General features: G+C 50.8%; 1 protein-coding gene across 16 annotated transcripts in view; it reads right to left on the bottom strand.

Moving 5' to 3' along the window:
- The window catches only part of Cln8 (CLN8 transmembrane ER and ERGIC protein), a 35,403-nt gene that overhangs the window by 8,157 nt on the left and 13,567 nt on the right, over positions 1–13,679 (bottom strand). For 8 of the 16 annotated variants that reach the window (XM_047549192.1, XM_047549188.1, XM_047549194.1 and 5 more), the window contains 2 exons: positions 12,969–13,632; positions 3,660–6,163 (listed from right to left, as the gene is read on the bottom strand). In XM_047549192.1, coding sequence (XP_047405148.1) covers positions 5,840–6,163; positions 12,969–13,511 — 867 coding nt within the window. In that variant the 5' untranslated portion in view covers positions 13,512–13,632 and the 3' untranslated portion in view covers positions 3,660–5,839. Of the gene's footprint in view, positions 1–3,659; positions 6,164–12,968; positions 13,633–13,679 lie in introns of those variants that run through there. The other 8 variants (XR_007108295.1, XR_007108296.1, XR_007108293.1 and 5 more) reach the window with 4 other exon arrangements.

Raw genomic sequence — 13,679 nt, 5'->3', positions numbered from 1 at the left:
ATGCATTTTTTACTATCAAAATGGTAATATGCACAGTATGTGTTAATCACTAAAGAAAGGGGAAATTTATTTTAGAAGAAGGAATGGGGACTGAATAAGATCTCCTAGGACAAAACAGACAGAAACTTAGACAGAGGTGACCCAAAGAACTGGCATGCATCAGTCAAGGCCAGGAGTTTTCTTTGGTGTCCTCTTAAGTGGGCTGAGACCACATATCTGTGAGCCACGCTGGGCAGAGCTCAGGGCTCTGTCCTCCTACAGTACCATGTCTCCCAGGGCCCCAGGCATGGGCAGCCTCACAGGAAGGCCAGCACACTGCACTCCCAATGCAAAGTGGGGTCTGAGGCGGAGACGGCAGCCTGGTTTTGAAGGAACCCAAGGAAAAATCAGCAGGCTGTGCTTCCCTATATCTGACCCCAGGGGGCAGTAGCCCATTCCAGGAACTCCTGTCCAGTCTCCTGCCACTGCTCTCCAGGTGCCTGAGGCACAGCAGGCAGCTCCAGGGAGACCCTGGCCAGCAGGAGCTGGACGCTGCCATCCTCCATGCTGGGCACGACCCACAACTCACATGAGGTGCGTCCCTTCTGTCCTGCTAAGGCAAAATGGGAAGGGATCCTGTGCAACTGGGCACGTCTGACTGGTACCCTTCAACCTTGTGCTGCTGGTGCTGACCAGGGCCCATGAAGACCACCCACGGCACTCCTGACACGTGGTGGCAAGCCATGAGCCTGGGGTCTTGGCTCTGAGCGTCACTGGGCAGCCTCGGCATTTCTCACTCCCTCCACCCACACACCAGCCTTCGTGGGGAGTAAGCGCACCGTCAGTGCAACACTAAGACATGTCTCACAGGAGTGTTCAGTGAGCCACCCACTCACAGGCGAGTGGCACACCAAGGCCCACTCTGGGTGGGAGGGGGCAGCCCCAGCAGATCTCACCCAGCCTGGGGCCTGCCGGGGCTTCTCCCCAGCGCCCCTGGCTGGGACAGCCCTCTGTGACTAGTGCTCCGCAGAGAACGTCAACTACGGCCACAGGCCGGGTGGGACGCTGTGTGGGGTGGAGCTGGCTGCCCTGTGGTGTAGACGGCCCTCCGCAGAGGTCCTCTGGCGCTGTGGGGCTTGCCTGTTTCCTGACAGGTGCCTGCGGGGCAGACGTGTGACAGCCAGGCCCTGGCTCCACACCCTCCCGTCCGTCCTGCTGTCCTCCCAAGCCCGGCACGGCAGCAACTGGAAGTGCACCAGGAGGCCAAGCAGGACTCACCTGGCAGCAGGGCGCGAAGGTGGGGGTCAACGGTGACGCCACGTGGGGGCCGAATGGCAGGCCTCTTGCCCTCACCAGTGCCGGTGAAGGGCTGGCAGAACAGCCTAGGCCCTCTGGCCTCCTGCCGTCCCTCTGCTCCTGAGCACAGCCTCTTTCCCTCCAGGGATGCAGCCACCATGGAAAAAGAGGCTGGGTCCCTATGTGACACTGAACCCTCTGCTTCTTGACCTTGGACCTCCTGCCTCCAGAACCAGGAGTGATCAGTCGCTGCTTTTCTGGGGACCCAGTCTCAGCAGCACAAGGACTGAGTCTGGGAAGCACCCATCAGGCACCACACACAAGTCACGTGCTGATGCGCCCAGGTGTGGGCATGGCCACGCACGCAGCAGCTGTGCCACCGTGCGCAGCACGTGCAGTGGAGGCAACAGTGCCTCTGCGGAGCTGCCAGTGCAGAGAACGGGACACAGGCTGCCTGGAGCGTGCTGAACCCCGCCACCACGAGCCCGGCCGCACCACTCAGCAGCACTCTGGGGAGCCGGGACACTGAGGAGCAGTCGTGGTGCTCAGTTAACAGGTGGTGGCCTGCACAAAAACCCACCCAAAGCGCATCAGAGACCTAGGCACGACAACAGAGGAAGAGCAGGCCCACATCTCCACCATGTCGGCTTGGGACCTGACTTCCTGAACCAGACCCCGACAGTGCACGAAATAAAATCAAGATCAATAAAGGGCTTCTTCTCAGCAAAGGAAACAATCAATAACGTGAAGAGAGAGCCTACAGACTGGGAGAAAATCACCACGCACACCTTGGATAGAGCACTAATCTCCAGACATATGAAGAACCCAGAAAACTTAACACCAAAAAAACAATGGCCCAATCAACAAATGGGCTAAGGCAATGAACAGACACTTCACAGAAGAAGATCTACAATTGATCGAAAAACTTATGAAAAAAATGTTCATCATCTCTTGCAATAATAGAAATGCAAATCAAAACTGCCCTAAGATTCAATCTCACTCTAGTCAGAATGGCAATTATCAAGAATACAAGCAACAATAAATGTTGGTGAGGATGTGGGGGAAAAGGCACAGTCATACATTGCTGGTGGGACTGCAGATTGGTGCAGCCACTCTGGAAAGCAGTATGGAGATTCCTCAGAAAACTTGGAATGGAACCACCATTTGACCCAGCTATCCCACTCCTTGGATTATACCCAAAGGACTTAAGATCAGCAAACTACAGTGATGCAGCCACATTAATGTTTATAGCAGCTCAATTCACAATAGCTAAACTATGGAACCAACCTAGATGCCATTTGACAGATGAATGGATAAAGAAAATGTACACAATGGAATATTACTCAGTCTTAAAAAAGAATGTAATTATGGCATTTGCAGGTTAATGGATGGAACTAGAGGAGATCATGCTAAGTGAAATAAGCCAATCCCAAATAACCAATGGCCGAATGTTTTCTCTGATAAGCAGATGCTGATCCATAGTGGGGGGAGAGTAGGGAAGAATGAAGGAACTTCGCATTATGCAGAGGGGAGTGAGAAGAAGGTTGGGGCCGTGGGGATGGGAAGGACAGTAGAATGAGATGGACATTATTACCTTATATACATGTATGAAAAATTTTTTAAAAAATAAACAAATGGAAACAAAATAAAAAAATAAGTAATTTAAAAAGAAGCTATGGAAGTGAAAAATACAATTGACAATTTAGATTTAACAGACATATATAGAATATTTCATCCATCAATGACAGAATACACTTCTCAGCAGCACACAGATCCTTCTCTAATATAGACCATGTTATGTAAACTATCACATATGTTGGCATGCAATTGTAATATTACCTTAATATATTTTTAGCATCTGTATGATTATCCTGATAGCTCCCTTTTCCTTGATAATAATTTTTGTGTTCTTAACCTTTTTCTTGATTAGATTCGTTTTTAATCAAATTTTAGCTATATTATTCTCTATTTCATATTTCTGCTCCTACTCTTATTTTTCATTCCTACTACATTATTTGAAAATAATCTGATTCTTACTCTAGGTTCTTTCTGACATAAGTACTTTAAGTTATAAATGTTCATCAGAGTACTGTTTTAATCCCAGAGGTCCTGATATTTTAAGCTTTTATTATCACTTATTTCAAAGCACTTTTTATTTACTTTTCTTGTGGTTTCTTCCTTGACCTGAGATGTCAGTGTCCCATTTAATTTTGGAATAGTTGACATGTGGGGGTGGGGTTCTATACGTCTTAAGGTAACTGATTCCTAATGTAGTAAATCATGCAGGAAACAGACTGCATTATCTCAAATTTTAAAACAGTAATGGACATGCTTTTCATATTGATTGTATTGGATACATACATGTCAAAATGGGTCAAACTGCATACTTCAAATATATGCATTTTATTGTATTTCAATTTTACCTCAATAAAGCTACAGGGAAAAATAAAAAATAAATAAAAGGGGGTGGGGGACAGGAAGTCTCCCCCTCAGTGAAAATGCCCTCTGTCCCACCATTCTGAGTCTCTCAGCCTTCCTGGCCCATCTGCTTGTCCAATTTTGAAAACACCAGGAGCCCCAAGAAACATTTCCCCACCGAGAGAGAAAGCGCAGTGCCAAGGTGCGGCACGCGGCGAGCCGGAGAGCCAGCCTGGCCTGGGCGTGTTTTCCTCCCCAGGACCTGTCTTCCGGGCGGCCCATCTCCCAGCCCTGCCAGTGGGGCCAGAAGCCGTTCCTCGGAGCCTCCCAGGTAACATCTGCTCCAGTGCCAACAGATGACGCGTGAGGCACGGGGCACGGGTGCTGGCTGGTGGTTAGGGTGGGTCACTGGGTGGACAGGGCCAGCTCGGCACTAGCAATACCACGCTGGCTGTGACAGGCCCACTCACATGCTGGTGGGGACGGGCACTGTGCTGCCTGAGGGGCCAGCGTCCCAGGGCAACGGAGGCACAGAAGCCTCCTGCTCCTTACTGACAAGTCCCCGCTCAGAAAGGAGCCACGCACGCGGGATGCCCACCTGAGCGGGTGGGCCAAGCAGTCCTGGCCACTAAGGAACAGAAGGCGAAGTGCGAATCCCCGAGGAGGACATATCCCCAGTGAAGTGCAGAAACAGGTTCAGACCAACATTTGAAAGTGCAGCTTGAGCACATGAGGTTTGATGGTCACATCCTGCATCTCCAAGATGACACGCTCCCAGGCCTGAACAGTGAGGTAAGTCCACTTTAAGAGATGGGCACCGACATCCATTCAGGTTCTGGAAACATCAGTTGCTTTATTAAACTTCCGCCCAGTGGAAAACCACCAGCTAATGCTGGTTCCATGAGACAGGGGACAACGGAGCAGCTGTCAGGAGCAATGGGGTTCTTAGTTAATGATCTCAGCTGGGACACAGCTTAAATAATTTTAGGATGAGATAAATAGGTATATATCTTGATCTAAATACAATCAATAAAGTTAAAGCACCAGTCATCAAAACACACTATTCCAAGAGTTCCATGATGCAAACAAGCAGGAGTCACATGATTTTAGAGCAATAAACACGTGTTTTCTGCAAGCACTTATTCAAAGGTGCCGTGAATAAAATGGGGGAATAAAATGCTTGTGGGTCTGTCAATAACACTGCTAAGCTGGTGTGCAAATTCTACCTGGGCACAGTGTGGTAAAAGCCAGGGGGCTGGGGGACCCCTTCTCAGGAGCTGGTTGCAGGTCTGTCCAGGGCCACCAGGGCCAACCTCACATCTCTGGGAACAAGTCCTCACTACCTTGCCTTGAAATCCACAGACAAATGCCAATCAAGGATTTAGGGTCTGGTCTGGGTACCTATATGCAACCATCAAGTAAAAATGGCTCTGAAATCCAGACACATCTGCTTGCTGAACACTTACCTTATTTTGCCAACTGAGCAATACAATGTCAATAAAAATTCTGTTTAAAATGTTTCTTGATTAAAAAAAAAAAATAAGTGGAAGTCTTTATAACCCGCACGCCAGCAGAGCAGGTGGCATCCAGGGTGGCAGGCTCCTCTCCTGGGTCCCAGCAATGGATGCCACTGCCACTAGGGGGTACCGCTAGGCAACAGTTTTTAAGATACCATATTCTGGGATTTTGAAGGGTCAACAGATCACATTCCTTCCTTAGGCCGATCCTTTCCAACCAAATGACACTGTCCTCCAAAAAGGACACACAGAATGTGAGCCTGTGGCCAGGAAGAGTCAACTTGGACTGGACCATGCTTGCCAAGTCACTGCTGAGAAGTCATGCAAGTCCCCACAAGTTCTCCTCAGCTGGCCATGTGCCTGCCACAGGGCTCTTCCTCCATGCTAACTGGCTGCAGGGACCAGCCAGAGGATTCCAGGAAGTACAAGAGCAGAGATCTGCTCCGGAAGGTGACAGAGGGCCTAGTAATACTCTGTGGCTACTTCAGAATTAACACTAATGACTAGAAAGTTAGGATCTCACTTAGCGCTACACATTCGTGACCTTTTTCGTTGCAAGTCACTGTTCTTGGAGCTCTGTGGAACCCACGCGCCCCCATCTACAGACACAGTGGTCCGCCTGGTTCTAACTATGGCTGCTTCTTCTGCAGCACCTGACCGTTGGGCCTCTCCGGCCAGCTGCTCTTGGTTTCAGGCTGTGCAAAGTTCCAATCCACTGGATTGAGAAGCTGCTGGGTCTTCTTGTGGGTCCAGTATGGATTAATGATGAGGGTCAACAGGGCCAGCCCCACAAGGAACAGTGCCAAATGGGGCAGGTACAGGCTGCTGACGAGGCTTCCCCAGTGCCAGAAGCACACCCACCACATGTGGTAGGTGAGGACCATGCGGCAGTGAAACATGTGGATCATCAGCCACTGGTTGAGCTTCCAGAACAGCGTCTCGGACCAGCCGGCCTGCGGGACCAACAAACGCAGAGGTCAGTATGGAGTTATCCAGCCTGTCACACTGCAAAAGGCCTCTGTGTCCTTCACCAGGTGAGAATCACCACCCAGCGCCAGTCCTTGCCAGGGCTCTGTGCTCCCAGGGCCTCATTCTCAGAGCACCCTGGCCTCTGAACCAGAGCACCTGAGCCCTGGCTAAGCCTTGCTGGCAGCTCGCCTGCCAGTCTTGCTCCTCTTGTTTCTGCTCCCTAAAGCTTTGCTTTAACTTGAACTTGCACATATTGAGAAAATCAGTTCAGGTTATCTATCAACACCAGAAGACAGAAGTCATCAAGCCCCCACACCTTGATCCAGGAGAAGAACCTTCTAGAAGACAGAAGTGCAGGGTGAAATGCAGTTCCTGGTTCTTTTTTTTGGTATTGGGGACTGAACCTAAGGGGTAACCACTGAGCCAAATCCTCAGTCCTTTTTATATTTTATTTAGAGAATGGGTTTCGACAAGTTGCTTAGGGCCTTGCTAAGCAGCTGAGGCTAGCTTTGAACTCAAGATCCTCCTGCCTCAGCCTCCTGAGCCACTGGATTACAGGTATGTATTAGAGGCCACACCTACCTCTGGTTCACTTAATACTTCAACATGGATGCAGGCCAAAATGGACTTGCCTTAACTATGCTGAGTGAGCAACGACACTATTCCCAGCAGTCACTACTGCTGGACAGGGCACTTCATCCATCAGACCAAGAACAGGAAGGCAGGACCCTGCCCAATTTGGACCAAGGTACTTCCTGGCACCAGCCTCTGCAGTCTCCTCCACCACCACCTGAGTTGCAGACGGTGGCGGCAGCTCCTCCCCAAGACCAGGATGCTGTCCTGCATCTGCAGAAAGAAGTCAGCAGCAGCAGCAGCAGCAACACTGGATGCGGGAATCGGCGTGAGCAGGCAGGGCCAACCACAGAGCCATGTCACTTCACCTCAGAGGACACAGAGCCAACCTCTGCAGTCGCTGAATCAACAAGTCGGCCTGCTGCTCACACTGTCGAGAGCATGCACACACCACACTGGCAAAAACCAGGTGACAGGATCGATGACACAAGGAATCACCTTGATGGTGCACAGGAAAAAGAGAGAACTCATGTGCTGCTCCGAATATTGTGAATGTGCCCCCAAATAACCTCTGAAGGAGGCAGCAGATCAGACACACCGCGCTCTTCCTCACACTAGCAACGAAAGAGTTACTTCCTCTGAAAGAGGAAATCCGCACAAGCAGCAGCAGCTCTTCCTGGTGAAGCAGCCCTGTGCCGAGCCCTGTGCCGAGCCCTGTGCTCACACACCAGTGTGTGCACTTAGTCCGCAACCCTAGAGGTTCAGGAGACTGAGGCGGGGGGATTATGAGTTCAAAGCCAGCCTCAGCAACTTAGCAAGACCCTGTCTCAAAATAAAAAATTTAAAAAGGACTGGGGATGTGGCTCAGTGGTTAAGTGTCTCTGGGTTCAATTCCCAGGACCACACGGCGGGCTGGGGTGCTGGAACTGGGCACAGACCGGAGGCCCGCATCAGCCTAGGCACACGCTCTCAGCTCACTTCTGCCAAAGGCTTCACCACAAGCCACTCCAGGGTGTGTCTGAAGTGGATTCCAGGGAAGCGATGGCAACTTGAGGAAGGAGCCTTACGTCCTCACAAGGGGGCAGCCCCATCCTCGCGTGGCACAGTGGGCAGTCCCACAGAACTACTCACCGCCTCGGGGACTACCTGCACATGCCAGTGGGCCTCCATATCTTCTTCCTCCACGGAGTAGAGCACACACACAGACACATGCTGCCATCCGGGCACCGGCCCCACGGCCCTGGCACGAGGGCGACCTCAGACTTGAGAACACGCCTGCCCTCTGTGCGGCTCAGAGAAGGAGTCGCCATGTGCATGCCGGGGGTCGACGCTGGGGTCGGCTGCCTTTCACCGCAGAGTGTCCCCAGGAACCACCCCAGCAGCTGCCCACCCTTCCACTACATGGACTGCCAGCTCGGGGCCCTGCTCAGGGTGGCACAGGGTGGGGCTCCATCAAGGGTGCAGGCAGCAAGACGATTCCCGGGAGTGAGCAGAGGGCTGGGGCAGGGAAGCCCTGAGGCCTAGTGTGTTCCCTCTGCCACGAGGTCAGTCGGAGGACATGCCGTGTACGAAAGGGACTAAACAGCCAGGAGAGCACGGGCACGGCAAACACCACGCCGCTCCTGCAGCCACCGTGCCCGGGCAAGGCCAACCACCACTGCCCACACAGGCCTTCCCGACACCCTCAGCGCACACGGGCAGCACACACCAGCACAGGTACAGAGCAGGTGGAGCACTGGCCACACAGTGCCCACAGTGAAAACATGCATCTCCAGAGGCAAAAGCCTGGGGTCTGGGCCGGCCAGAGGCAGCCCACAGTCGCATGCCTGGGGGTCCTGCCCCGCCTCCCACCTCTGGCCTCTGGTCCTGCACCCTGGCTGTCCCCACGACTCACACGAGGGCTGTCCTCCACCGCCTCCTCACTAGCCACAGCTCAAGCTCTCACTGCTCATGTCAGCAACATGACTCATGGTGACCGCCCTGCCTGCGGAGGACTCAGAGCTGAGCACCAACACTTCTTGCTCCTACCAGGCACACAGTGACAAAACCTGCAAGGGAACCCAGGAAGCCGTGGAGGCTGGCTGCAGCTGTGCACACCACACCTGTGCCCACACCTGTGTGTAAGAAACATACAAAATGTGAACAAATACAAGCTTCCCATCACCTCTCTGGCATCCTGGACTGGGTGTGGAAGTTTATGTCCTGGGGCTCATTAATTACTGATTCCAACTAGACCCAGCAGCAGGCATGAGTCGCCCTGTGAGGCTTGCGAGATCATCTTAAATCAGGCTGGCCTTCATCTGGGTTTATATCCTTTAGTTCTATCAAGTCAGACTCAAAGATGGGGAACTCCCAGATCCCAATGCCCTACTCTGCAATGATTTATCAGAGCTCAAAAGAATTTTGATATTTTGAACCCAGCATTTACTTATAACACTTTGTATTTGAACTTGAACAACAGAAAAACAGAGCCCCGAGACACACTGACCCTTAGCTGCATTAATTCAGGTCTTCTGTGGTGGGTTCTGCTGGCTGTGTGCAGCTAACACCAGGAGGGTGAGAAGCAAATACACAAATGCCTTTCTCCACCCTGTACAAACAGCATCCTGCAACACTAGAGTGCACAGAACCCCACATGGCCTCTCGCTAGTGCTCACTCCACCTGGGACTCTGTCTCTGAGGTGCTGAGGGCTCCAGCTGGCCCCACCACACCTGAGGAGCAAGCACCTGGAGACGCCCTTCACTGAGGAGGCAGGTCCTCCAGGAGGTGCAGGGCACACCTCCCCCGGATGGAGGGACTAGACGTGGGAGCACACAGATCACCAGCCCTGATGTCCTGAGAAACGCAGACAGGAAGACTTTCAGGTCCTTCTGCCTTCCTCTCTTCTTTCCTTGCCACCCCCTGCCTTTCTCCTTTTCCCCGACGTTTTTACTGGCACATTACTGTACATACTGATGGGATATGTTGATGCCTCTCCATCCACGCACACAGTATAACAATATGATTCGGCCAACATCACTCCACAGCATTCCCCCTTCCCTCTCGCCTCCCACCCCTTGGTCCTTTTTTTCTCCCGATCACTCTACTTTTAGGGGCCCGCTCCCACCTTTTTTTTTCCTCTCTAGCTTCTGCAATGAGAGACAACATATGACCCTTAAGCATCTTGAGTTTGACTTGTTTCACTTAACATGATAGTCTCTAGTTCCAGCCGTCTTCCTGCAAATGCCATAGTTTCATTTCTCATATGGCTGAATAAAACACGGTTGTGTATATGTAACACATTTTCTTTTTCCATTCAACCCTGATGGACACCTAGGCTTGTTCTAGTTTGGCTATTGTGAACTGTGCTGCTATAAACATGAGTATGCGTGTGTCATTGCAGTGTGATGACAATCTTCAGGGTAAATCCAAGAAGTGGTATAGTTAGGTCATATTGTAGTCCCATGATTACCGCTTTTTTTTTTTTAAATATTTTTAGTTATAGATGGACACAATACCTTTATTTTATTTATTTTTATGCAGTGCTGAGGATGGAACCTGGTGCCTCATACATGTGAGGCAAGTGCTCTACCACTGAGCCACAACTCCAGCCCATCATGCCTACAGTTTCAAGGAGCCTCCATACTGTTTCCATATTGGTCGTACTACCACAATCCCACCAAAAGTGCAGAACTGTTCCTTTTTATCCTCATCTTCTCCAGCATTTATTATTATCTGTATTCTTGATGTCTACCATTCTGACTGGTATATGATGAAATCTCAGGGAAGTTTTGATATGCATTTCCCTAATTGCTAATGATGTTGAACATTTTTTCACGCATTTGTTGGTCATTTATATGTCTTCTTTTGAGAAGTAACTATTCAGTTCATTTGCCCATTTATTAATTGGATTATTTGACATTTTTGGTGTAAAGTTTTTTGAGCACTTTATATATTCTAGATATCAATCCTTTGTCAGAAGAGTAGCTAGCAAAGATCTTCTCCCGTCCTGTGCATTCTTTCTTCACATTCCTAATTGTTTCCTTTGCTGTGCAGAAGCTTTTTAATTGATGCTATCCCATTTATTAAGTGGGCATTATTTCCTGAGCTGTAGGGGTCACTCTCCCTTCCTTTTTAAAAGAATTTTCAATAAAAAATAATAAAATGTAAGACATGTGTAAACTTATTTTTAAAACACATGCATTGTCACAAGCCCGGGATTGTGTGGTTTTAGTTCAGTGACTACATTCCCATAGTTCTGTGAGCAAGCATTCCCAAGAATACCATGGCAGGGTTGCTTTTGAGAACCTGCTTTTCCAGGGCAAGACGGATAAATGGGCAGAGTGCTGACAAAGCTCCTCCTGCACGACTCCTCCATCCTCAGGACGCCCACGCCTGGACCTGCGCCAAGTCAGAGAGAGGGAAATCACAGAGAAAACTCCTTCTGACACGGGCAGGGGTTGGCAGGTCCCAGGACCCAGGATTCCACCTGCATGTCCCTACACTTAGCAGCTGCTTTGTGTCCACTCCGGTGGCCACACAGAATGCAGGGGTGACTGGATGTGCCGGTGACTATCTATGTGCTCAGGGCTGCCACCTCCCCCCACCCTCGTGAAGTCCACCCAATTGCTCCTGCCACAGACACACATGCAACCCAAACCTTGCCACTCAGTGATCCACGCGGTTCCTCAGGAGCTTGCTTGGGCACTGTTTATCTTCACTGGCTGCCGGGGATGCCTGGCACTGTGGACCATGGTGCCCAGCTCAGCCTTCTTCACTGCACATGCCTCAGATGGGCCCATGACTCTGAACACTCCTGTCGCCCACACACAACCAGCTCTTGGCCACACAGGGCTGGCCTCACATGCAGGTCCTAGCAAATGCTGGGAACACAGCTGGGGCTCCAAGAATGCACGTTATGCCGTTAGCTCCCGGTGACACGACAGGTCTTCACGTACTGGATGCTGAGGCACACAGCTGGCGCTGCACAGATGCCTGTTACACTAGCTATGTGACGCACCACGCCATCGTCCACTGGATGCTGAGGCACACAGCTGGCGCTGCACAGATGCCTGTTACACTAGCTATGTGACGCACCACACCATCGTCCACTGGATGCTGAGGCACACAGCTGGCGCTGCACAGATGCCTGTTACACTAGCTATGTGACGCACCACACCATCGTCCACTGGATGCTGAGGCACACAGCTGGCGCTGCACAGATGCCTGTTACACTAGCTATGTGACGCACCACACCATCGTCCACTGGATGCTGAGGCACACAGCTGACGCTGCACAGATGCCTGTTACACTAGCTATGTGACGCACCACACCATCGTCCACTGGATGCTGAGGCACACAGCTGGCGCTGCACAGATGCCTGTTACACTAGCTATGTGACACACCACACCATCGTCCACTGGATGCTGAGGCACACAGCTGACGCTGCACAGATGCCTGTTACACTAGCTATGTGACACACCACACCATCGTCCACTGGATGCTGAGGCACACAGCTGGCGCTGCACAGATGCCTGCTACACTAGCTGTGTGACGCACCACACCATCGTCCACTGGGTCCACTGGATGCTTCACAGAGCTTACCTATCACAGTGTTCTGAATGAGAAGTGCTCAAAAATATGACCTAAATAAGTGACTTATTAACACTAGTGGTATTTCAAGATCTGTATAAAATATTCTGCGAATAATGTGCAAGATTCTATACTAAAAATAATTGTAAAAAGGGTTTAACATGAAGAATATTTTGACATCAAAATGAGAATCACCACCATATACAGAAGACACACATTAAAAATATGCATTTTCAAAAACAAAAGGGAAGTCCTGGATGAGACTCCACACTTGGGTGCCAAGTCTGGTCACTTGCAAACTCCCTGTGGGTACCACATGACCTGGGAGAAGCATTGCCATCTGAGCCAGGGTGAGTGAAAACTAAAACAATAAGGATACATGTGTATACATAGATATTACTTAAAAAATTTAAGTACTGAAAGAAAACAAAGCATTTTAAGGAGCAATAAGTATGTAAAGCTTAAAATCAAGAAATCAATATAAAAAATTGAAATCAATAAAATTCGACCACAGGAGCTTCTTCCTGCATGGGTGGGTTGTGGGTCTGCCACCCATGAGTCCACAATGCTTGGCCAGTGACTGGATGTGCAAGGCACCCCGCCCCACACTCTGCAATAACCAGTCTCCCTCAGGAAATGCTTACCTTTAAGAGCATCCAGGAAATGCAGGTAAAGGGGGTGCTCATCTCCAGCAGCAATGTGGTCATCGCTAGGTAGTGGCCAGCTCTGAGATTGACTGCTGAGCCTAGAAATCCAAGAAAGGCAAAGAGGTGGTGCACGACCAAGAACAAGTCAAAGGTGCGGAAGAACAGGTTGGATAGGTGGACAGCCACATTCTCAAAGAAGAAGAAGCCTGTGGCCGTGGTGACGTGGAACCAGCACCAGTTTTGCTGGCCACATGCTTTGTCAGCCTGAAGCACAGGGTCCCCCAGCAGAGCCCACAAGCCCGCAGACGTGCTCTGGATGCCAAAGACAGCACGCGTGGCTGCCAGGTCCCAGAAGACCTTCTCTCTGGCCCCTAGAGAACGGTAAGTGGCGTTGAGGGAGGACGACAGCTGGTGGCAGGCCACGAAGACGCCCAGGTAGAAGACAAAGCCGGCGACCACCAGCGTGGAGCGGGTCTCCCAGGAAGTGTAGTCCAGGTCAAAAACACTGTCGGGTGTGCCCCTGTCGCTCACAGGAGTCATTGTCCCAAACTGTGCACCAAAGCTCTTCCAGGGCCAATGGGGAGCTGCTGGGTCCTGTGCTGTGGCTTGTGAGAGGAGACGGTGCAGCTGGCGCTGGGGTCCTCATGTATCTGCCTTCGATCTGAGGAGGAGAAGGCACCTTGTGTTGACTCAACAGAAGCACACATC

The sequence above is a fragment of the Sciurus carolinensis genome, chromosome 4, assembly GCF_902686445.1.
Source record: "Sciurus carolinensis chromosome 4, mSciCar1.2, whole genome shotgun sequence".
In the NCBI taxonomy this organism is placed as follows: Eukaryota; Metazoa; Chordata; class Mammalia; order Rodentia; family Sciuridae; genus Sciurus; species Sciurus carolinensis.
This window is presented reverse-complemented; position numbering and strand designations above follow the sequence as displayed.